At 49.2% G+C, this 21566-nt stretch overlaps 2 protein-coding genes across 3 annotated transcripts in view; one reads left to right on the forward strand and one right to left on the reverse strand.

The window, feature by feature from the left end:
- The window catches only part of VPS53 (VPS53 subunit of GARP complex), a 64544-nt gene extending 63856 nt beyond the window's left edge, over positions 1-688 (reverse strand). The window contains exon 1 of the mRNA XM_081172031.1: positions 483-688. The gene's annotated coding sequence lies outside the window, so the exon portion shown is untranslated. The remainder of the gene's footprint in view (positions 1-482) is intronic.
- A 111-nt stretch (positions 689-799) lies between these two features.
- TLCD3A (TLC domain containing 3A) lies at positions 800-18362 on the forward strand. 2 transcript variants are annotated; one of them, XM_081172204.1, is made up of 5 exons: positions 800-1344; positions 9231-9314; positions 13125-13338; positions 15574-15669; positions 16663-18362. In XM_081172204.1, the coding sequence occupies exons 1-5, from the start codon at positions 1223-1225 to the stop codon at positions 16933-16935; spliced, it is 789 nt and encodes a 262-aa protein (XP_081028330.1). In that variant the 5' UTR covers positions 800-1222; the 3' UTR covers positions 16936-18362. The 2 variants fall into 2 exon arrangements, with proteins under 2 accessions (XP_081028330.1, XP_081028331.1); XM_081172205.1 differs by lacking the exon at positions 800-1344 and adding an exon at positions 8228-8628 and having other exon boundaries at positions 9183-9314.
- Positions 18363-21566: the final 3204 nt, after the last annotated feature.

Raw genomic sequence — 21566 nt, forward strand, 5'->3', positions numbered from 1 at the left:
TGTAACCCGAGGTACCACTGTACAGTACAGCCTTCCGGATGCTCCTTAGGCCACGCCCCCTTTTCTGTAGGCCACGCCCCCACCAGCCACGCTTCATACCCTCCTTTGGCGCTTTTGCCCGGCTGGGATTTGTCGCTAAAAGGTGCTTACGGTATCCGTCTCTTTCTTGCCTGGATGGAGAATGAACGATGGAGAGGTCTGTGCGTAGAGAACTTTGCTTTGCTGAAATGCAGTCACATCCATCACCCCACCCCCTTTTGCCCCTAGCCACACCCACCATTGTCCTGGCCCGCCCCCGCCAACATGAGGGAATGCGGCCCTCGGGATGGAAAAAGCTCCCCTTTCCTGTATTTTTCTTTTCTTTTAAGTACATCTTAGCCATCCTTGTTTTAAAAAACGAAACTAAAACACGCCAGGTTAGAGGGAGGCTCTTGTTGCGGGGGGTGCATTCATTTAAAAATAAACGAAATAAGCCTACAAACCTGTTTGCCCAACACCAGAGGCGCCTCTTCCTTATTATGCACCAAATAACACTGCGATCTATCCCAACACCCACCCGGTATACCCCCTTTCCCGGAAACCATCCAGCGGGGAAAATGGAACGGAGTGTTCGCGACAGGGGTGGAACGCTCGGAAGTCTCGGCGGCCGCAGCCCACGCGGTTCGGAGCGCGCCGTCAACGTTCCGTGAACTCTACGGCCCCGCCCACGCCTGGGGAGCGGAGCAACTTCTTCAAAGCTCCGTGGAACGGTGGAACGTTTCGCGCGGCGGGGTTTGGAACGTTGAGGCCGCCGAGCGTTCCATCAGTTCGGGGCAGCGGCAACCGATCTTGCAAAGGGTTCAGCCCCGAGGGGGCGGGAGATTTATTTAATTTATTTATTTCGAGGGGACGGGCGACACAGGATCCTCCTCCTCCTCGACTTCCCTGCACCCCACATTGACGCTCCTACCGGCTCAGGGGGAGGGAAGGGCCGGCCGCTGCAGAAGGCAGCCCACCGCCCGCCCCTTCCATCACTCTCTCACTATCTCTCCCGCCCGACGACGACGGCGGCGGCAGCTCCACCTTCTCTTTCGCCGCCGCCGCCGCCCGGCCTGCTGTTGACAAACACGGCGTTCGAGGCGGGCGTCCCGTTGGCGAGCGCCTCTTCTGTCTCCGGAGCAGATCCCCGGAGCGCCTGGGCGGCCGGCAGCCGGGGAAAGGCTCGCGGGGAGCCGGGGAAGGGATGTGGCAGACGCTGGCCCTCGGAGCTCTCTTCTTCCCGGGGCTTTTCGCAGTCTCCGTCCGCAGCCTGCGCTGGCTGGCGCCGGCATGGAGCCTCAAGGACCGGATCCTCCTCAGCGGCAGGTACCGGCTGGCACCGAGGGGGGGGGGGAGAGGGAGGGAGACCGACGGGAAGCTAGAGGTGCGGGGAGGGGGGAGAGGCGGAGGAAAAAGGAAGGCATTCCACCCGGATCCTCTTATGCAACCGGATGGAGTTGAATGAAAAGCCGGCGCAAAGTTCTTGCAGGCGCGGGAAGCCGGGTCGGATCCGGCGTAAGCCCGACTCAGAGTAGACCCGCCGGCCTCAACAAGCCTCACACTGCGATCTATTAACTTCCATGTGTGTAGCTTTTGGATGCTACCCCTAGACGGCGGGTCTTTGTCTCTTTCTCCCTCTCCCTTCCCCGGCTGGAGGGATCCAGCTCTCCGTGGCCGGGATCGAGGGAGAGCGAGCAGCTGGCGCGCTTTCATAAACCACTTCTCCATCCAGGCTTGGCTGCCTGTGGTTTGAAGAGCAAAGCCGGCTGCTTACGAGCCGCACAGGGTTCCTCGGCGGGCGGGCTTTGGGAAAAGGCAAACGGGGCCAGTTCGACCCCTTAACAATACAGAAGGATCCCATATAGCGGGTTCGGGGGACGTTGGAGGACCCCCCGATGTTGTTGGACGCCTCCGTTGTCCCTAACCATTGGCACTGCTGTCTGCTGGGAGTTTCAATCCAACAGCAGCTCAGCAACCTCAGTCCGGATATATCGGTTGCAAATGCAATTGCTCTAGTTTTGCTTTTTTGCCTCTTCTGTTTGGGGGATCCAGAGGGGCTTGCGGAGGGGGGGGGAGGGAAGAGGACCCCTTAAGGCCCATGGGAGGAAGGGGAGTCTCTCCCTGCCTCCCTAAGAACAGCAACACTGGTTTAAGGGCAGGGCAAAGGCTTTCAACAGGAGTTTAAGGGCAGGGCAGCGATAAGGCAGGAACATTCCTGTCCAGATGGAAGAGAAGATTGCGAGGCAGGCAAGAGACTATCTATCCTTAGGGAGCCACAGGGAATGTCTCCTGTTGCTTAGCAACAGAGCATCTGCTTTGCATGCGGAAGGTCTCAAGTTCAACCCCCAGCATCTCTGCCTGAAACTCTGGAGAGCTGCTGCCAGTCAGTGCAGTCCATACTGAGCTTGCATGCAGAAGGCTGCAGGTTCAATCGCCAATAGCATCTCCTGTCAGGGCTGAGAGGCTCCCTGTCTGAAATCCCAGGGAGCTGCTGCAGGTCAGTGCATGCAGTAGGGCCCCCTGAAACTCTAAGAGAGAGGGGCTGCCAGTCAGTGCAGGCAATACTGAGTCAAATTTACGGATGGTTTTGCTCTGTAGAAGGCTGCATATGTCGAGTGAGTGAATCTCTTCATGGCACATTTTCTTCTTAAAAAAATAAATATTATTCATATACAGTGGTACCTCGAGTTACATACGCTTCAGGTTACAGACTCTGCTAACCCAGAAATAGTGCTTCAGGTTAAGAACTTTGCTTCAGGATGAGAACAGAAATTGTGCTCCGGCGGCGCAGCGGCAGGCCCCATTAGCGAAAGTGGTGCTTCAGGTTAAGAACAGTTTCAGGTTAAGAACAGACCTCCGGAACGAATTAAGTACTTAACCCAAGGTACCACTGTAATGATATAATTGCAATTTAGGAACCAGAGGGGGAGGATCCGTGTTTGTGCAAATTCAGCCACCGGAGTCATGGGAAAGATGGCAGGAAGCTTTCGCTATGGGATGCTCAGTATGTTATGTGGGGGAAGTTGGGAACAGCTCGGTCTGGTGAAAAGTTGGGATGGAAATGTCGTCAAGGAACAGGACAAGAGAAGCAAGATCGTTCCGAAGCCAGATCCCCAAAGAAAGGTTTATGTTTATTGGAAGGACAGACATTTCATGGAGTTGGGACCCCAGTGGCCATCTCGTCCAACCCCCTGCAATGCAGAAATTTCAACTAAAGCATCTGTGGCAGATGGTCTCTGCTTAGGGAGTCCGTTCCACTGTCAAACAGCTCCTGCTGTCAGAAAATTCTTCCTAATGTTTAGTCGGAATCTCCTTTCTTGAAACTTGAAGCCGTTGGTTTGAGTCCTACTTTCCAGAATAGGAGAAGACAGGCTTGATCCATCTGACAGCCCTTGAGATGTTTGAAGATGGCTATCATCTCTCCTCTCGGTCTCCTCTTTTCCAGGCTAAACAGACCCACCTCATCAGGCTTGGTTTCCACACCCCATGATAATCTTTGTCTCCCTCCTCTGCACACATTCCAGCTTGTCAATATCCTTCTTAAATTGGGGCACCCAGAACTGGGCACAGTCTTCCAGGTGTGGTCCGACCAAGGCAGAATAGAGCGGTACTGTTCCTTCCCTTCCGGGTGGCGCTGTGGGTTAAACCACAGAACCTAGGACTTGCTGATCAGAAGGTCAGCAGTTCGAATCCCCGTGACTGGGTGAGCTCCCGTTGTTCGGTCCCTGCTCCTGCCCACCTAGCAGTTCGAAAGCACACCAGTGCAAGTAGATAAATAGGTACCACTCTGGCGGGAAGGTAAACGGCGTTTCCGTGCGCTGCTCTGGTTCGCCAGAAGCGGCTTAGTCATGCTGGCCACATGACCTGGAAGCTGTACACCGGCTCCCTCGGTCAATAAAGCGAGATGAGCGCCGCAACCCCAGAGTCGGTCACGACTGGACCTAATGGTCAGGGGTCCCTTTACCTTTATTCCTTCCCTTCATCTGGACACTAGACTTCTGTTGATACAGCCAAGAATAGCATTCACTTTTTTTGCTGCTGCATCACACAATGGACTCATGACCACCTTGTGGTCCACTAAGACCCCTAGATCCTTTTCACATGTCCTACTAGCAAGCCCCACCTTATATTTGTCCAGCTGCTTCTTCCTGCCTAAGTGTCCCTTATTGAAATCCATGTTAGTTTCGGCCCAATTCTCCTGTCTGCAGAGGTAATCTGGAATCCCAGTTCTGCCTTCTGCGGCATTGGCTACCCTTCCCGGCTTGGTGTCATCTGCAAATTGGATTCCACTCTCTCTCCACCATCCTAGCTGGGGACAAGTCGCTTGCGAAATGGGTTTGGGTGTTTATTTTGCTGCAGGGGAGACTACGAGTTCGCAGGAACAGTGCCATGACCCTCACTATTACACAAGAACACAGCCTTCCTCGCAGTCAGGCTGTTGGTTTCACCCTCCTCCGTATTACTGACACTCACTGCTGCTGGCTCTCCAGGATTCCCTGTCAGGGAGCATTACCCAACCCTGCCTGGAAATGCCGGGGTTGGATCCAGGGCCTTCTGCATGCCAAGCAGATGCTCTGCCACTATGGACAAGTTACAGGGAACCAGGCAGAGGGCCTTCTCGGTGGTGGCACCCGCCCTGTGGAACGCCCTCCCACCAGATGTCAAAGAGAAAAACAACCACCAGACTTTAAGAAGACATCTGAAGGCAGCCCTGTTTAGGGAAGCTTTTAATGTTTGGTGCATTGCTGTATTTTAATATTTTGTTGGAAGCCGCCCAGAGTGGCTGGGGAAGCCCAGCCAGATGGGCAGGGTATAAATAAATTATTATTATTATTATTATTATTATTATTATTATTATTATTATTATTATTATTCTGGACACAGTGCTTTGGCGAAGTCTCTGCCCCAGTGCTCCAACCTCCCCGGTCAGGCTGTTGCCTCACTTAGAAATGCATCGTTCCTCATCTCTGAAAAGAAAACTCTCTGAAGATTCAGCTCAGGACTGGTCTGGGAGGGGAGAATTCCTGTGTATTCATCACAAACCTCCCACCCAACTGTTGAAAGCAGAGCTTCCCAAACCGAATCGTAGGCTGCATGCTTGAGATGCACAATGCTCTTTAAACATCAAAAGACTTTCGACATTGAACTCCAGGGCACACTCAACTCCTACATCCATTTAACAGACTGTGTCCAAGATCATAGGCTCCTCTCCCCAAAAGGAACACACCAACCTCTCTATATTGTCCCAGGATGCTAATTTGGGAGTGCTTCTGGATTGGGAGACGAGAATCCTGGAGCAGGGATTCGTGCAGGGGTGCAACGGGCAGCCTCATCCTAGGGCAGGCAATTCTCTTACGTTTGGAGTGAGAAAGAACCAGTCACAGCAGGTTCAGAGGTGTGGCCGAACTTGCAGAAGAGAAGAACAGGGACTCTGCGTTTTGTTTTAAAGCAGATTTCCCAACTGCACAAATGCCCCGTCACACACCCGATGATAATTTTCAAAACAATCATTACAGGCAAAAGCATACTTTGCTCCTTGCATACATCCTGTAACAGTGGCAGCTTCTTCTTAGGGATCAGTGGTGCTTTGTGTCTGATTGCACACACAAAAATAAAATATCCCAGGGTATCACCCAGAGATGCGCCAGGCAGCCTCCTATGCAAAATTGCAGTTTGGCCCTGCGGGAGCCTTAAGTGACAATTTGTTTCTGATCTGGGAATGCACTTCTTGATTTTGAGCGAGGGGAGTCTGGAGCAGCAACCCCTGCAGAGTTGCAGCAGGGAACCTCCTCAGAAGACCCAGGTGGTTCCCTTGTGTTCCTACATCAAGAGCAGGTTGACCAATCCATTCACACCAGACACAGAGGTTTGGTTGAGTTACCTGCATCCTGGCAAGAAGTTGAATTACGATGACACGTTTCTCTCTCCCTCTTGCATAACAACATGAGAACAGGCTGGATCGGTGTGGGGAAAGTATGTAGAGAAAAGCTTTCCTTGCCTCTCGTAACAGTCGAACCCGTGGCCAGCCGATGGATCTGAAGGTTGGGAGATTCAGGACAGATAAAAGAAAGCCATGGTGGCAATGTTCTCCCTCCACAGCCAGGGGCAGTCTACCTCTGACTACCAGTTGCTGGGAATTGCAAACTGATTGCCGTGGTTCTCAAATCCTGCTTGGAGGCTTTGCTTGGGCACATCGTGTTGGCCACTGTCAGAACAGCCCGCCTCCCTTTGACTTCTTCTCCCGCCCCCCATTTTTTAAAATTCATTTTATAACACAACTAAGACAGCATCTTAAAAAGCAGAGACATCACCTTGCCAACAAAGGTCCGTATAGTTAAAGCCATGGTTTTCCTAGTAGTGATGTACGGAAGTGAGAGCTGGACCATAAAGAAGGCTGATCACGGAAGAATTGATGCTTTTGAATTATGGTGCTGGAGGAGACTCTTGAGAGTCCCATGGACTGCAAGAAGATCAAACCTCTCCATTCTGAAGGAAATCAGCCCTGAGTGCTCACTGGAAGGACAGATCCTGAAGCTGAGGCTCCAAGACTTTGGCCACCTCATGAGAAGAGAAGACTCCCTGGAAAAGACCCTGATGTTGGGAAAGATGGAGGGCACAAGGAGAAGGGGACGACAGAGGACGAGATGGTGGGACAGTGTTCTCGAAGCTACCAGCATGAGTTTGACCAAAGTGCGGGAGGCAGTGGAAGACAGGAGTGCCTGGCGTGCTCTGGTCCAGGGGGTCACGAAGAGTCGGACACAACTAAACGACTAAAGAACAACAACAACACAACTAAACAACACAAACAGAAAAACAAACAATACAAACAAATTCTTGTCTTATCCTTATTTTTTCTAAACATTGTTAGGTGAGCTTCCCCAAGTCCCCGCTAGCCATAATTTCTAGCCATTTTTCTTATCACGGTTACTTTTACCATAAAAATCTTCACATTTTATCACTTACAAATAATACTATTTTAAAATACACTGTCTTCTACTTCTAACCCTACAGCCTATATCCACTTCCAGAGCTATTCTAAGATTTAAATAGTAACCTATTTTTTCAAATATTCTTTAAACTTCTTCTAGTCTTCTTCCACCATCTCTTCACTCTGGTCTCGGAGTCTCCCGGTCAGTTCGGCAAGTTCCATCATCTTCATCTGCCATTCTTCGATAGTTGGTACATCTTGTTTCTTCCAATTCTTCGCTAGTAATATTCTCGCAGCTGTTGTGGCATACAGAAAAAAAGTAACATCCTTTTTGGGGGATTTCACCCACCACTATACCAAGTCAAAAGGCTTCTGATTTCAACACTTTTTTCAGTTCATTATAAATCCTTTCCCAGAAGTCTTTTACCTTGGGGCATGTCCACCACATGTGGTAAAAGGTTCCTTCTTTTTCCTTACATTTCCAGCATTTATTATCATGAGTATGAGACATATTTGCTCCTTTTGCCTTCTTCTGGTGGGGAGAATGCCCCCCCTCTTGCCCCAAAGAATCACCCTCCACTCCCTTGGAGAATAGACAATTCATGATTTTCACCCTTTCTGCACATTTCTTGCCCCCCGCTAATTCGCACCCAACACTTCCCTTTTTTAACATTTCAACGTCCAGGAAATCCTTGGAGGTATTTGGGGAAGACAGACGCCCCGTGGCCCACTAGTAAAAGCCCCCCACCATTCTTCCCCCCCAAATAATTTTTTATTGTTTTCAACATGTAATTCTTTTTCCAACAATCCTTACTGTCACATTATAATCCCTTTGACTCTGCCGAGTCCTCACTTCCCTCCCTCCCGACCGCTGGTATATACATCACATACTTTTTTGCGTATATTATTGTCATAACTCTGTTTTACATTGGAGCTGTTATTCCAGTCCGGCTAGTGTCTTAATATTTTTGTTGTTCTCCTTATATATTCAACAAATTTATTCCATTTGTTACTGTATCTCTGGTTCTCTTGCTCCTGGATCCTTCCTGTCAATTTGGCAAGTTCCGCAAAATCTATCATCGTCACCTGCCACTCCTGGATGGTTGGTAAATCTTGTGTTTTCCATCTTTGGGCCAGTAAAGTTCTTGGGGCGGCTGTGGCATACATGAACATTCAAAATAGTTGGCTATTGTAGCTCTTCTCCTCTCGGCTCACGAGTCGCCCAGCAGGACCCAGACGCAAAGTGATGACTCAACGGAAGGCCAAACTCAACCAACAACACGACCCTGCCGGAGAACCAATGTATAAATACGAGAAAGGGAAACCACTGTTTATTGACTCAAGGGTATTTACTTTGTCTCTCGGGACGTGGTGACCGTGCCAATTTCAGTTTGAACCTCTTTGTGGCAAGACTGAGCCTTTCTCCCGCCCCACCCCAAAGTTCAAATGATAAGCTGCCAATCAGGAAGTCGCAGAATCCTGGAATTGTAGAAATGAGTCACAAAAACATCTCTGTGTCCACTTTCTTCACCCTCATTTTAGGCACCCCCTAAGTTCTAGGATCCTGCAGGTCTAGCTCCGGGGAACCTGCAGCCAGCCGTCCAGACGCTGTTAGACTCCAATTCCCATCAGCCCCTGCTGGCCAAGTCCATGGTCAGGAGAATGATGGGAGTCCAGCTACAGTGTACAGTGGTACCTTGGGTTAAGTACTTAATTCGTTCCAGAGGTCCGTTCTTAACCTGAAACTGTTCTTAACCAGAAGCACCTCTTTAGCTAATGGGGCCTCCTGCTGCAGCCGGACAATTTCTGTTCTCACCCTGAAGCAAAGTTCTTAACCTGAAGCACTATTTCTGGGTTAGCGGAGTCTGTAACCTGAAGTGTATGTAACCTGAAGCATATGTAACCCGAGGCAGCACTGTACTGATAGTCTGCTTTAGAGTATGAGACAAGTCAAGGAATCACTGAGAGAGTGCCTCACACAAATACATTTTACAGTGTGCCTCAGGTCAAGAACTTAATTCATTCTGAAAGTCTGTTCTTAACCTGAAACTGTTCTTAACCTGAGGTACGTCCGTTCTTAACCTGAAACTGTTCTTAACCTGAGGTACCACTTTAGCTAATGGGGCCTCCTGCTGCTGCTGCGCGATTTCTGTTCTCATCCTGAAGCAAAGTTCTTAACCCGAGGTACTATTTCTGGGTTAGCGGAGTCTGTAACCTGAAGTGTCTGTAACCCAAGGTACCACTGTACAAACATTTCCCTCGTTGACCATTGTTTTCTCCCCAGGCTGGTGTCGTCTGTCCAGGCCATGATGGCCACTCTTTCCGGGATCATTGTCATCTTCAGCTGCGAGGACGTCGTGCACGACAGGTAATTAAGGAGAGGCTTGTAAACTGAAGCCAGGTGTGCAGATTTTCATCTGCGCTTATCAGAGGACTTTCACCTGCCAGAGATAAGGATGCTTGGACTGCAGGCCTCTTCCTCCTGAACAAATCCCAGAGAGGCGTGCTTCCGAATAAAGGTGTGTGGTGATTGGGGCTGCCTTGAGATCAAGCAGCCCTTGCTGCTGGGTTTGACGTATTTCGCCGAATCATACAATGGATGGGATCCCAGAGATCATCTAGTCCAACCCGCATCCAGATTGCAATTAGGGTGTGTTTGTGATGGGGAGAGGGCCCTAGTTTAGTGGCAGAGAGAATTTGCTCTGCATGCAGAAGGACCCGGGTTCAACCTCCATTGCCAGGTAGGACAGGTTGAGACTGCCTGCCTGAAATTCTGAACAGCTGCTGCCAGCCAGTGCAGACAACACTAAGTCCAATGGACCCCGTGGTCTGACTCTACAAAGGCAGCTTCCTTTGTTGCTGAGACCCGGATCCAGACCTGGAGTGCAGGTTCTCTGACTCAGGTGCAGGAGGTTGCAGGAAGCGCTAGGAGGATGGCAATGCTCCTCATAGGAAGCTGTCCATCTAGATCAATACTGCCTACACTGGCTGGTAGCAGCCCTCTGGGGTTTCAGGCAGGGGTTCAGTGTAGATAACTGCCCTGGACTGGCTGGAAGCAGAGGAATGATGGGAGGAACCAGCTGGGGAACCACTAAGACAGGCATCCCCCAACTTGGCCCTCCAGATGTTTTGGGACTACGACTCCCACCATCCCTAGCTAACAGGACCAGTGGTCAGGGATGATGGGAGTTGTAGTCCCAAAACATCTGGAGGGCCGAGTTGGGGGATGCCTGCACTAAGGGAAGAAGGCTCAGAGCCTGTAGGTGACTGGTGTGACAAAGATGAGTGATCAGAGGGAGAAGACTAGGAAGAGGAAGGGCTGGAAGCTGAAGAGTTAGTAGACCTTAGTGAGTTGGTAGAGTCTGTGGCAGAGAGAAGTGCAGAAACAGAGGCAGAAGCTAAAGCGGGGGAGTGGGATGCGGGAGGCTAAGAGACAGAGAAGGCTGGTGAAAAGTCATGGGTGTCTCGCCCTCTTTCTGCGACAAGCTCCCCTCCACACTTATCTCCCAGAACCAGAAGAGGCATGAAAAGGGCAGAGGAGAAAATGGGGACTACTCTGAAGAATATTATTATTATTATTATTATTATTATTATTATTATTATTATTATTATTAATACCCCACCCATCTGGCTGGGTTTCCCCAGCCACTCTGGGTGGCTCCCAACAAAAGATTAAAAACACGATCAAACATTAACGCAGCAGCTAAAAAAGCCAATCCAATTCTGGGCAGCATCAATAGGAGTATAGCATCTAGATCAAGGGAAGTAATAGTGCCACTGTATTCTGCTCTGGTCAGACCTCACCTGGAGTACTGTGTCCAGTTCTGGGCACCACAGTTCAAGAAGGACACTGACAAACTGGAACGTGTCCAGAGGAGGGCAACCAAAATGGTCAAAGGCCTGGAAACGATGCCTTATGAGGAACGGCTAAGGGAGCTGGGCATGTTTAGCCTGGAGAAGAGGAGGTTAAGGGGTGATATGATAGCCATGTTCAAATATATAAAAGGATGTCGGACACGGAGCAATGGATCCAAACTACAAGAAAGAAGATTCCACCTAAACATTAGGAAGAACTTCCTGACAGTAAGAGCTGTTCGACAGTGGAATTTGCTGCCAAGGAGTGTGGTGGAGTCTCCTACTTTGGAGGTCTTTAAGCAGAGGCTTGACAACCATATGTCAGGAGTGCTCTGATGGTGTTTCCTGCTTGGCAGGGGGTTGGACTCGATGGCCCTTGTGGTCTCTTCCAACTCTATGATTCTATGATTAAAAACTTCCCTAAACAGGGCTGCCTTCAGATGTCTTCTAAAAGTCAGATTGTTGTTTATTTCTTTGACATCTGATGGGAGGGCGTTCCACAGGGCGGGCGCCACTACCGAGAAGGCCCTCTGCCTGGTTTCCTGTAACCTCACTTCTCGCAAGGAGGGAACCTCCAGAAGGCCCTTGGCGCTGGACCTCAGTGTCCAGGCTGGACAATGGGGGTGGAGATGTTCCTTCAGGTCTACTGGGCTGTTTAGGGCTTTCAAGGTCAGCACCAACACTTTGAATTGTGCTTGGAAACGTACTGGGAGCCAATGTAGGTCCAGTGTTATATGGTCTCCCAGTCACCACTCCCAGCCACTGAGTCACGATTGCTAGGAAAAAACCCTGGAGAGGAAGGGACTTAGACGGCTGTGGGGAAGCGGGGACCCTCAATCTGCAATAATAATAATAATAATAATAATAATAATAATAATAATAATAATAATAATAATAATAATTTATTATTTATACCTCGCCCATCTGGCTGAGTTTCCCCAGCCACTCTGGGCGGCTCCCAATTGAGTGTTAAAAACAATACAGTATTAAATATTAAAAACTTCCCTAAATAGCTTCATGGTGGCAGGACCTACCAGAAATGAGTTGCTGTGTTTATTTAGCTTGACACTCTTGTGCAGATTGTGGTTTTGCTAATAAAGAGTTAACTCCAACTTGCTCAGTGTGATTTACAGCTGGCCCGCTCCAGACAACAACAGCCACAGCATCTCACACAGCCGGTTGTCAGTGATGATGGGAGTTGGAGTCCAACATGAGGGTCACAGATCTGCCCCCCCCCCAAACCTTCACTCTGTTGTCCCCACCCACCCAAATTAACATATCTCCACTGGCTCATATTGTCTCCATACTTCCTTTCATTTTCTCCTCCCTTCTTGGGAATATCTATTCCAAAGTTCTGGGAGCAGAGACCTGCACTCAGTTGCTCAACTTTAAATTCCATGCGCACCGTGTGCACCAATGGCACTCTGCCACTTTAAAATTAAAAATCACAAGGACTAGGAACGCTTCTCTTTTGCCGGAGAGACTGCTGGATATGAATTATTTTCTAAAGGGGTTGCGTATTGTGTTGGCTGAACTCATCCTGAGTTGTGCAAAGCTCTGTCCCAGAAAAATAGGGGGAAATGTCACCACTTTTGCAACAGGCAATTTTGACAAGGCAGGCATTGCATCATTAACTGCAAGGGAAGCTTTGCAGAACGAATTGCATCAAGGCACCAAAACAAAAAAGTACCTCTCTCCGCCCTTGAAGACCTGAAGCTGGAGAATCCACCGTTTAAAATAAAAAACAGCTTCGTGGAGGAAGACGAGCCCTTTTAGTGGAAATTAACCAGGATACAACACAGTGCTTCCTTGTGTGGAGGCAGTCTGAATGCAAGAACAATGCCACCCCCAAGACAGCACTTGCCTGCAGCTTTGCAATCTTAGACACAACACAAGAGGAAAAAGGGATGGGGAGGGAAGAGGGGTGAAAGCACACTTGAGAACCAATTTTTAAAATGCAGTGGTAGTTCTTACAGCCAGCTGGAATGGAAACATTGGTGGGGCTGGGGGAGCTTTTGCCAAATGTTGAATCTAAAATTTCAACCCATGGTATCTGACTGAGTCCTACTCAGAGTAGACCCATTGAGAACAAGGAACCCGGGTTCGCGATGTCCCTTAACTTCAGTGGGTCTGCTGCACACAGGACTAGCATTGGCGCAACCTGAAGTTTAAACCTATTATTATTCTTGGGACGCATGTTTCAAATTCGAAACGAGGCATGCGAAATTAGGGATTTTCAGGTCCTTGGCCCTCGGTCCGTGATGCCCTCAAATGCCCACCCTTAACCCACCCCTCTACGCTCTTCCTTCTCCTCCCCAAACAGGCACTGGATTGCGCGTGAGTACATGTGGGTTGTGGTCTCCTACATGGCCTACGACATCTACGTCATGTACCTCTGCCACTGGCACAAGGGGGAGGAGAAAGGGGAGGCGCACCCGAAGTATTCTCTGGCCAGCGTCAACAGCTTCCTGCAGAGAGAAAGGCTGATGGTAACACACCACCTTTTCATCCTCATCGTCCTCACGCCAGTGGCTACGGTGAGAGCACTTGGGTTTTCTCAAGGAGTTTGGCGCGTTCTGGGTGTTAATAATAATAATAATAATAATAATAATAATAATAATAGTAGTAGTAGTTTATTATTTATACCCCGCCCATCTGGCTGGGTTTTCCCAGCCACTCTGGGTGGCTTCCAACAGAACACTAAAATACAATAACCTATTAAACATTAAAAGCTTCCCTAGACAGAGCTGCCTTCAGAAGGCCCTCTGCCTGGTTCCCTGCAACTTGGCTTCTCGCAGGGAGAGAACCGCCAGAAGGCCCTCGGCATTGGACCTCCATGTCCGGGCTGAACGATGGGTGTGGATATGCTCCTTCAGGTATACTGGACTGAGGTTGTTTAGGGCTTTAAAGGTCAGTACTAACACTTTGAATTGTGCTCAGAAACGTACCTGTGGGCGCTCTGCTATGCTTGCTGGGAGATGCCCACCCGTGCAGGCACAAGCGTGGAAACTTCCCAGAAAATGTCTGTAATCACCATGATTAACTAGCAGCCTTGTATCTATGGTGCAAAACTGAAAGCTTTGGCCCGCCATCTTGATTCAAAATGGCGACCAGTGGTATCCAAAGGCAGCCAAAAGCCTGTCCCTTGATCTTGGGCCCACTTGCAAAATTTGGATAAAATCAGTGCCGTTTTGAAAGGTCCAGCCTGCCATCTCGATTAACAATGGTTCCCGAATATTTTTTAAATTTCTATACTTTTTGTATTTTTAAGAAAAATCTCAGAGCGGTTTAAAAAAAGTAAAGGACACCTGACAGCTAAGTCCAGTCGCGAACGACTCTGAGGTTGCGGCGCTCATCTCGCTTTACTGGCTGAGGGAGCTGATGTTTGTCCACAGACAGTTTTTCCGGGTTATGTGGCCAGCACAGCACATTAAATCAAGAAAACATAAATAAAACAATCTGAAGAAAGTCAAATACAGTGGTACCTCTGGTTACGAACTGAATCCGTTCCGGAGGTCTGTTCGTAACCAGAAACCGTTCTTATCCTGAGGCGTGCTTTCGCTAATGGCGCCTCCCGCTGCACGCGCGGGCCTCTGGCGCACGATTCCCACTTGCATCCCGGGGCAAAGTTCGCAACCAGGAACAGCTACTTCCGGGTTAGCGGAGCTCGTAATCCAAAGCGTGCGTAACCAGAAGGGTTCATAAACAGAGGTACCACTGTATAGAGTATACAGTGGCACCTCAGGTTAAGTACTTACCGTATTTTTTGCTCTTTAAGACTCACTTTTTCCCTCCTAAAAAGTAAGGGGAAATGTGTGTGTGTGTTATGGAGCGAATACAGGCTGCGCAGCTATCACAGAAGCCAGAACAGCAAGAGGGATTGCTGCTTTTGCTGCGCAGCAGTCCCTCTTGCTGTTCTGGCTTCTGAGATTCAGAATATTTTTTTCTTGTTTTCTTCCTCCAAAGGCTAGGTGCGTCTTATGGTCTGGTGTGTCTTATAGAGCGAAAAATACGGTGATTAGTTCCGGAGGTCTGTACTTAACCTGAAACTGTACTTAACCTGAAACTGTTCTTAACCTGAAGCACCACTTTAGCTAATGGGACCTCCTACTGTTGCCAGGCTGCCACTGCACGATTTCTGTTCTCATCCTGAAGCAAAGTTCTTAACCTGAAGCACTATTTCTGGGTTAGCGGAGTCTGTAACCTGAAGCGTATGTAACCTAAGGTACCACTGTACAGTCAAAGCAACGTAACAGAAAACTAAAATATTATCTTAAAGATTTCAAAATAAAACATTACAAAGAAGGTCAACTACAGAATACATATTTAACATAGTAGCGCTGGTGAGTGTGTGCCCTGCTCCCTAAGGCCAGGTGGAAAGGGCCTTGCAGGATGCAGCCTTCACGCTTCACAGCCGGGCGATGTTCCTCTGGCCTCATGAGGAGCCTCTACTTGGTTTATATCCAAGCATAGAAGGGCTCCTGGATTCGGGAACCATCGTGCAAAATTCTGTTTGAAACAGCATCCCAGGAATAGCAAAAGCCTGTTCCTTGATTTCAGGAACTGTGGTGCAAAATATGGCTGTGATATCTTCAGAGCTGTCCATGCAGGCCCCGGAAGGCTGCCCGGAAGGGAATTTGACCCTCAGACTGAAAAGCATTCCCTACTGCTCCTCACCAATGCCAGAAGGAGCTGTTTAGGGTTGCTGGCTTGCAAGCCGCTTGCACAGACACACAAATCCCTGAAATTCTCTCCCCTGCTTTCGTCCACAGCACTTCAGAGGTGAGCTGGGAGACTTCTTCGTCGGCTGTATCTACACGGCTGAGCTGAGCACCCCCTTTGTATCGTTGGGCAAGATTCTGTTGCAGGTAAAACCACAACCCCAGGCTTTCTCAGACACTCAGGGTCCGATACCCGTTTCTTTTACTCCCTGGTTAAAAGTAGAGATGTGCTTTGCTCTAAGGCTCAGGGCAGTTGTGTTTCTGATGGCAAAAGACAGAATTTCCTGCCACCGCAATCACCTGCCTTCATTTCTCCACAAGTCACTGGTTGGTTTTTTTAAATGAAAAACAAAAGCAGTGCAAAGCAGTACAATCGTGCAGAGAAGCAACAGGCACACCCCCGAGAGATGCTAAATGCACTGTACCAGTGACTTGGAAACGTGCTGCAAATGCAGGACTTTGTTGTCCTACACAAAGGAGGAGGATGTTTCTGGAAATATGGTGTGTGGTTTTATAATTTGTTGGAAGCCACCCAGAGTGGCTGGGGCGACCCCGTCTGATGAGGATTATTAATACAGTGGTACCTCAGGTTAAGAACTTAATTTGTTCTGGAGGTCCGTTCTTAACCTGAAAATGTTCTTAACCTGAGGTACCACTTTAGCCAATGGGGCCTCCCACTGCCCCCGCCCGATTTCTGTTCTCATCCTGAAGCAAAGTTCTTAACCTATTTCTGGGTTAGCGGAGTCTGTAACCTGAAGCGTCTGTAACCTAAAGCGTCTGTAACCCGAGGTACCACTGTAATAATTTCCACAGCTCTAGGGTTTTTTGGTTGTTGTTGTTGTTTAAATACAGTGGTACCTCGGGTTAAGTACTTAATTCATTCCAGACGTCTGTTCTTAACCTGAAGCACCACTTTAGCTAATGGGGCTTCCTGCTGCCGCTGTGCGATTTCTGTTCTCATCCTGGAGCAGAGTTCTTAACCTGAGGTAATATTTCTGGGTTAGCGGAGTCTGTAACCTGAAGCGTCTGTAACCCGAGGTACCACTGTAATAGTTTCCACAGCTCTAGGGTTTTCTGGTTGTTGTTGTCATTTAGATAGCTGTATAGAACCGTTTTTACCTCCCACTTTCTCTTCCCCAGCTGAAAATGCAGGATTCGGCCTTGCACAAAGTCAACGGCATCCTCATCCTGGTGACCTTCTTCCTGTGCCGCATTGTCCTGTTCCCCTTCATGTACTGGGCCTACGGCCGCCAGGCCGGCCTCCCCATCTACCAAGTGCCTTTCCACATCCCCCTCCACTGCAACGTGGCCAACGCCCTGCTCATCGCCCCTCAGCTCTACTGGTTCGCCCTCATCTGCCGCAAGGCCCTGCGGCTGTACAGAGCCCCGCCGGCCCCGGACCGAGCCCGATAATGGCGGCCTGAGACCTGCTCCCTGTCGGCTGGGTCCTGCCCGCCCCGACTTTGTGCGCCAGCCTCTGGGGAGAGACCTCTCAGTCGGGACGCCGTGGGCTTTGCCCAGGAGTGACAGGTGACGCTACCTCTGCAGGTGGCCCCTGGGTGAAATCCGGTTGCCATACGGTGCCAGCAAGGCCGGGTTGCTTTTTGTTTTGTTCTGTTCTGAGGAGTCTACTGCCAGAAGAGTGCTGCTGGATCCGGCCACACACCTCGCCGAAAACACCCCGTTCTCACGTTCGCACCCGCCAAGGTGCTCAAAATAGGCCGGGACTCCTGGAAGCTGCTTCCAGTTTGCAGGATGGGGGCAGTGTGCCAGGATCCGGCCCCCCGCCCGCGCTGGCCTCTCTTGGGACAAAAGGGTGGGCAGAGAGGGGGCACTGGGTGTGCCATCTGTAGGTTTCTCGGTGGCTTCTGTGAAATGGAGGGTTTATTGCTTCCCAAGTCATGCTCTGAATAGGAGCAAGAAAACGATCCCCCCCCCCAATTATACTGCTGAAGTGAAGAAGGCGGGGGGGGGCAGATAACCCAGAGTACATTTTCCGCAGGGGGGGGGACTGTGAACTGTTTCGCCCCAGGATTCGAATCGTGGGCTTGGGACCCAAGCGCCGGTTTGGGAAAATCAAGCTGTCTTTCCACCCACTCCCCAAGCTGTAAAAATGGGGTGGAGGGTATGGATTCTATGCTGGGGAAGAAAATGGGGCATTGGGCAGTCTGGTCATCATATTTGGGGGGGGGGGAATGACCAGGCAGCTGGAGGTCTCGGGGCCAAATCAAATGTGTTGGTGTTTCTTTGTCCTGCCTGTAAGATGAGTATTTTCGTCGAGACCCTGCAGGGGTCGGCCTAAAATCTCCGCGCCAGCAATGCCAGCGTCACACAGGGGTAAAGCTTCCCCACGCAATTCGCACCCGGCTCCCCGTTGACGGTGGCCCTCTGTTTGGAACACAAGAAGTCTGCCGCAGGTGGAGCTTGGGTCTAACCCAGGGGTGGTTCGGCTGGTAGAACATGAGACTCTTAATCTCAGAGTCGGGGATTCAAGCCCTGCCCCACCTTGGGCAAAAAAAATCCTGCATTGCACGGGGTTTTGACTAGATGACCCTTGTCCCTTCCAGCTCGACAATTCTATGAAAAGCCGTGGCCTGCCAGATGGGGCTGGACTACAACTCCCATCATTCCCCTGGCCATTGACCACGATGGCTTCTGGGAGTTGGGAGTCCAGCAGCATTTGGTTCCCCCATCACTGGTGCAATCCATTTTCTTACAGGGGTGTCCCCCCCCCATCACTTCTTGTGCCCATTTTCTTTCTGGTCAAGCTGGTCTTTTTTCTACCTCCTTGTTTATGTCTGATCTTTCCGGAACGCCTTTGCAAGTACCACGTTGGAGCCGCCTTCTCCTTAACAAACCGGCGTCTCCTCTGAGGTTGTGCTGCTCTCCAGAGGTTCCCAAACTTCATCAAACGCGCCTTTCACTTCATCAGAAGTGGTTTTTTACTGCCTCTGACAGTGTTGGGACACCACAGCCAGCCTGCCTAGCCGCCAGCGATAAGCTTCATCCTCCACAACTGTGCCTCATCCCCTTTTAAAAACAACCAAGATGGCCGCCCTCACGACAACTTAGGGGAGCAAATTCCATATCGGCGCTGGACGAAGTTTTTTCCGCTCCGTTTCCCAGCTCTCAGCTTCCTTAGATGTCCCCATTGGATTCTAGCGCAGTGGTACCTCAGGTTAAGTACTTAATTTGTTCCGGAGGTCCGTTCTTAACCTGAAACTGTTCTTAACCTGAGGCACCACTTTAGCTAATGGGGCCTCCCGCTGCGCTGCCGGAACACGATTTCTATTCTTATCCTGAAGCAAAGTTCTTAACCTGAAGCACTATTTCTGGGTTAGCGGAGTCTGTAACCTGAAGCGTATGTAACCTGAGGTACCACTGTACAGTGGTTTACCTCGGTTGTCGAACATAATCCATTCCGGAAGACCGTTCGACTTCTGAAATGTTTGACAACCGAGGCGCAACATCAATGGAGAAAATGGGAGGGGGGCTCACCGGAAGCCATTCGATTTCCAAAAAGCATTCGAAAATGGAAACAATTCTGGGTTTTCGGCAAAAACCGCAATGTTGGGCTTCCAGGATGCTTGAAAACCGAGGTACCACTGTGTTTCGGAGGTTTTCTTCCTCATATCCACTGTTCTCCACACTGTGCATTGTGGAGAATAGAAGATGGGGAGGTTATCTTCTCCTCTACCTCATATAACCCTCCTTTTTTACTTCCTAAACTAAACCCTCACCCCCCAAATGCTGTCGCTTTTCCTCGCTGTGGAGTCACTCAGAAACCTCAAATCTCTTCCCACAGTCCTTTTCAGGGATGATGGGAACTATTGTCTGACGACAGCCCCCATGTGGCCCACCCCTGCCAGAAGCTCTGACCGTGCCTATATGTCCAAGACTGTCCTTTATTAATATTATTTTCCTTGAGACCAATAAGGTGCCTTGTGTACAACAGGACGGGGAACAGCCCTCAAATGTCTCTGAAATTGCACAAATCCCAGGAGATATTTTCCTTTCCCCTCAGCCAACTCGCTGGTTTACAATATCTGCTCCAATATGCCTGAATGTCGTTTTTATTTGAAAGGAAGATCATATGCCAGGGATATGAGAGAGGTTGAGGGAACAGCAAACTCCATCCCTGTTCTACAATATTTAAATGCTGTCTTTTGACTTCCAAACGATGCTACGAGACGTGGCTAGACGACGTGCCAAACATCTTTAAAATGCCTTTTGAAGTCGCCCGGTGGAATCAGCAGCAGGGAGGCCGACAGACGCATATTTCCCTCCCTGGGAACCTTCGACGTTATATTGCAAAACCAGAAAGGAATGTACTGTAAATAAGTATTCACTGTGTCCCTCAAAACCAGAGGATTCTATGGGTTTTGGGTTCTCCAAAAGATCACAGACAAGTGCCTAGGAGCTGCCCAAAACATAACCACTTGCAGCGTTTACACACTACTCTTTGGGGGACGGCGTCAAGCAACTCTTGAGGACAAGTCTCCTCTCACTGTGACAACCCTGCCAAAATGGGTGAGGAAGGAAAAAAAAGAGAGACTCCATATTAAATGGTTTTTTGTCACTGGATTCACTGTTTTCTCCTGCAAGACTACAGGCCTGGTATATATATATATATTTGAAAGCAGACAAATAAAAGATAACCTGTTGAGAAATTTGAATTGTTGACTCTTGTTCAGGGCTCGAAATAATCCTGGCGCATTTTGTGACCGAGTGAAGATACCTGGGGGCCAGGATGGTGCCTGATGTCTCCACAACTTGGAGATGCATGCCTGGGGATCACTGGAGCTTGATCATGGGTAGGCAAACTAAGGCCTACTTTTTGAACCATGAAAGTCTGCTGGTTAAGGATTTAGTAAAACACTAAAATCAAGTGTAACGGACAAGTGATTAAAAAGCTAAAAGCAGAACTAGGGAGGCGAAAGGCAAGCCTTAAAGATCTGGCCCAACTAAAAGAGTGCAAATACAAGGAGCCCTTCAAATTTAGTGCCCAGGTGCCACAGGTTGGCATTTTCTTTTTGACCACTTTTTGTGGCAATGCTTTGGTTCAGCGCTGCCTCAACTTTTGCAAAGAATGCCTGGACAACTCATCTTGCAGAGGCTTTAGCCGTTATATGATGTGGTGCAGAGGGGAATATTGGGTGCCTAACCATTTTAGGATAATCATTATTTTGCTATTACAGGAGAGACCACCAACAGGTGACTGCATTCTGCCAGAAGGTTTTTCCTCGAAGCCCCAGAAATAGTAGCTGACTCCGCAAAAACTCTCAGCAGGGTTTGCAGTGAGTAACAGAACAGATAAATTAATGGGCCCAAGTCGAGCCACGTCCATTAATTTCAGCAGGTTAGCTCTGCACATGGTTAATGTTGCATACTAGCCAGAGATTTTAAAACCCTTAGCTCTTTCAGTGTTAAATCTATAAAATCACCTTGAGACCTATGTAAAAGGCGATTGATAAATGAACTGGTAACGACAAGCTGCATCCAACATTCGTCCTGCTCTGAGTAAACCCACTGAAATTAAAAGATGTGACTAGCTTAAGTGCTTCAGTTTCAGGAATCTGAGTTGAATTTAGTAGGAGATACACTCCAATAACCACAAAATAACAATTAACAGGGATTGCCAAAATGCTTATATCCCATCTCGACCACAGAGGTCATCTGAAGGAGTGTTGTGGGTCATCCCCCAAGTCGGCGAGTCTCATTTGACAACGGCAGCTTTCAGTGCCATGGGCCCAGTCCTGTGGAACTCTCTGCCACTGGAGACTCAGCAGGCACCTTCTCTGCCAACTTTTATGCACCTGCTGAAAATTTTTCCAATTCCACTACGACTATGGAGGTAATTAAGAGTGCACCCTTCCACAATGGTTTGCTGCTGCTCGTTTTTAAGCTTTTTTGTGTTTTTACAATACACGTTTTACGTTTTCCTTGCTGTAAATCACTTTGATATGTATATTTATGCATATGGCAGCATACAACTTTCCCCACAAATAAATACCGATTAGCCGGTTGCGAAAACCATCAACAAG

The sequence above is a fragment of the Podarcis bocagei genome, assembly GCF_964188305.1.
Source record: "Podarcis bocagei genome assembly, chromosome: 15".
Lineage (NCBI taxonomy): Eukaryota > Metazoa > Chordata > Lepidosauria > Squamata > Lacertidae > Podarcis > Podarcis bocagei.

What these genes read in the sequence shown, in the direction of transcription:
- TLCD3A (XM_081172204.1), top strand. Translation starts at nt 1,223, where the DNA reads ATGTGGCAGACGCTGGCCCTCGGAGCTCTCTTCTTCCCGGGGCTTTTC. An exon ending in CGGATCCTCCTCAGCGGCAG is followed by an intron (nt 1,345 to 9,230) that starts GTACCGGCTGGC and finishes TTTTCTCCCCAG; the next exon opens with GCTGGTGTCGTCTGTCCAGG. An exon ending in TGGGCAAGATTCTGTTGCAG is followed by an intron (nt 15,670 to 16,662) that starts GTAAAACCACAA and finishes TCTCTTCCCCAG; the next exon opens with CTGAAAATGCAGGATTCGGC.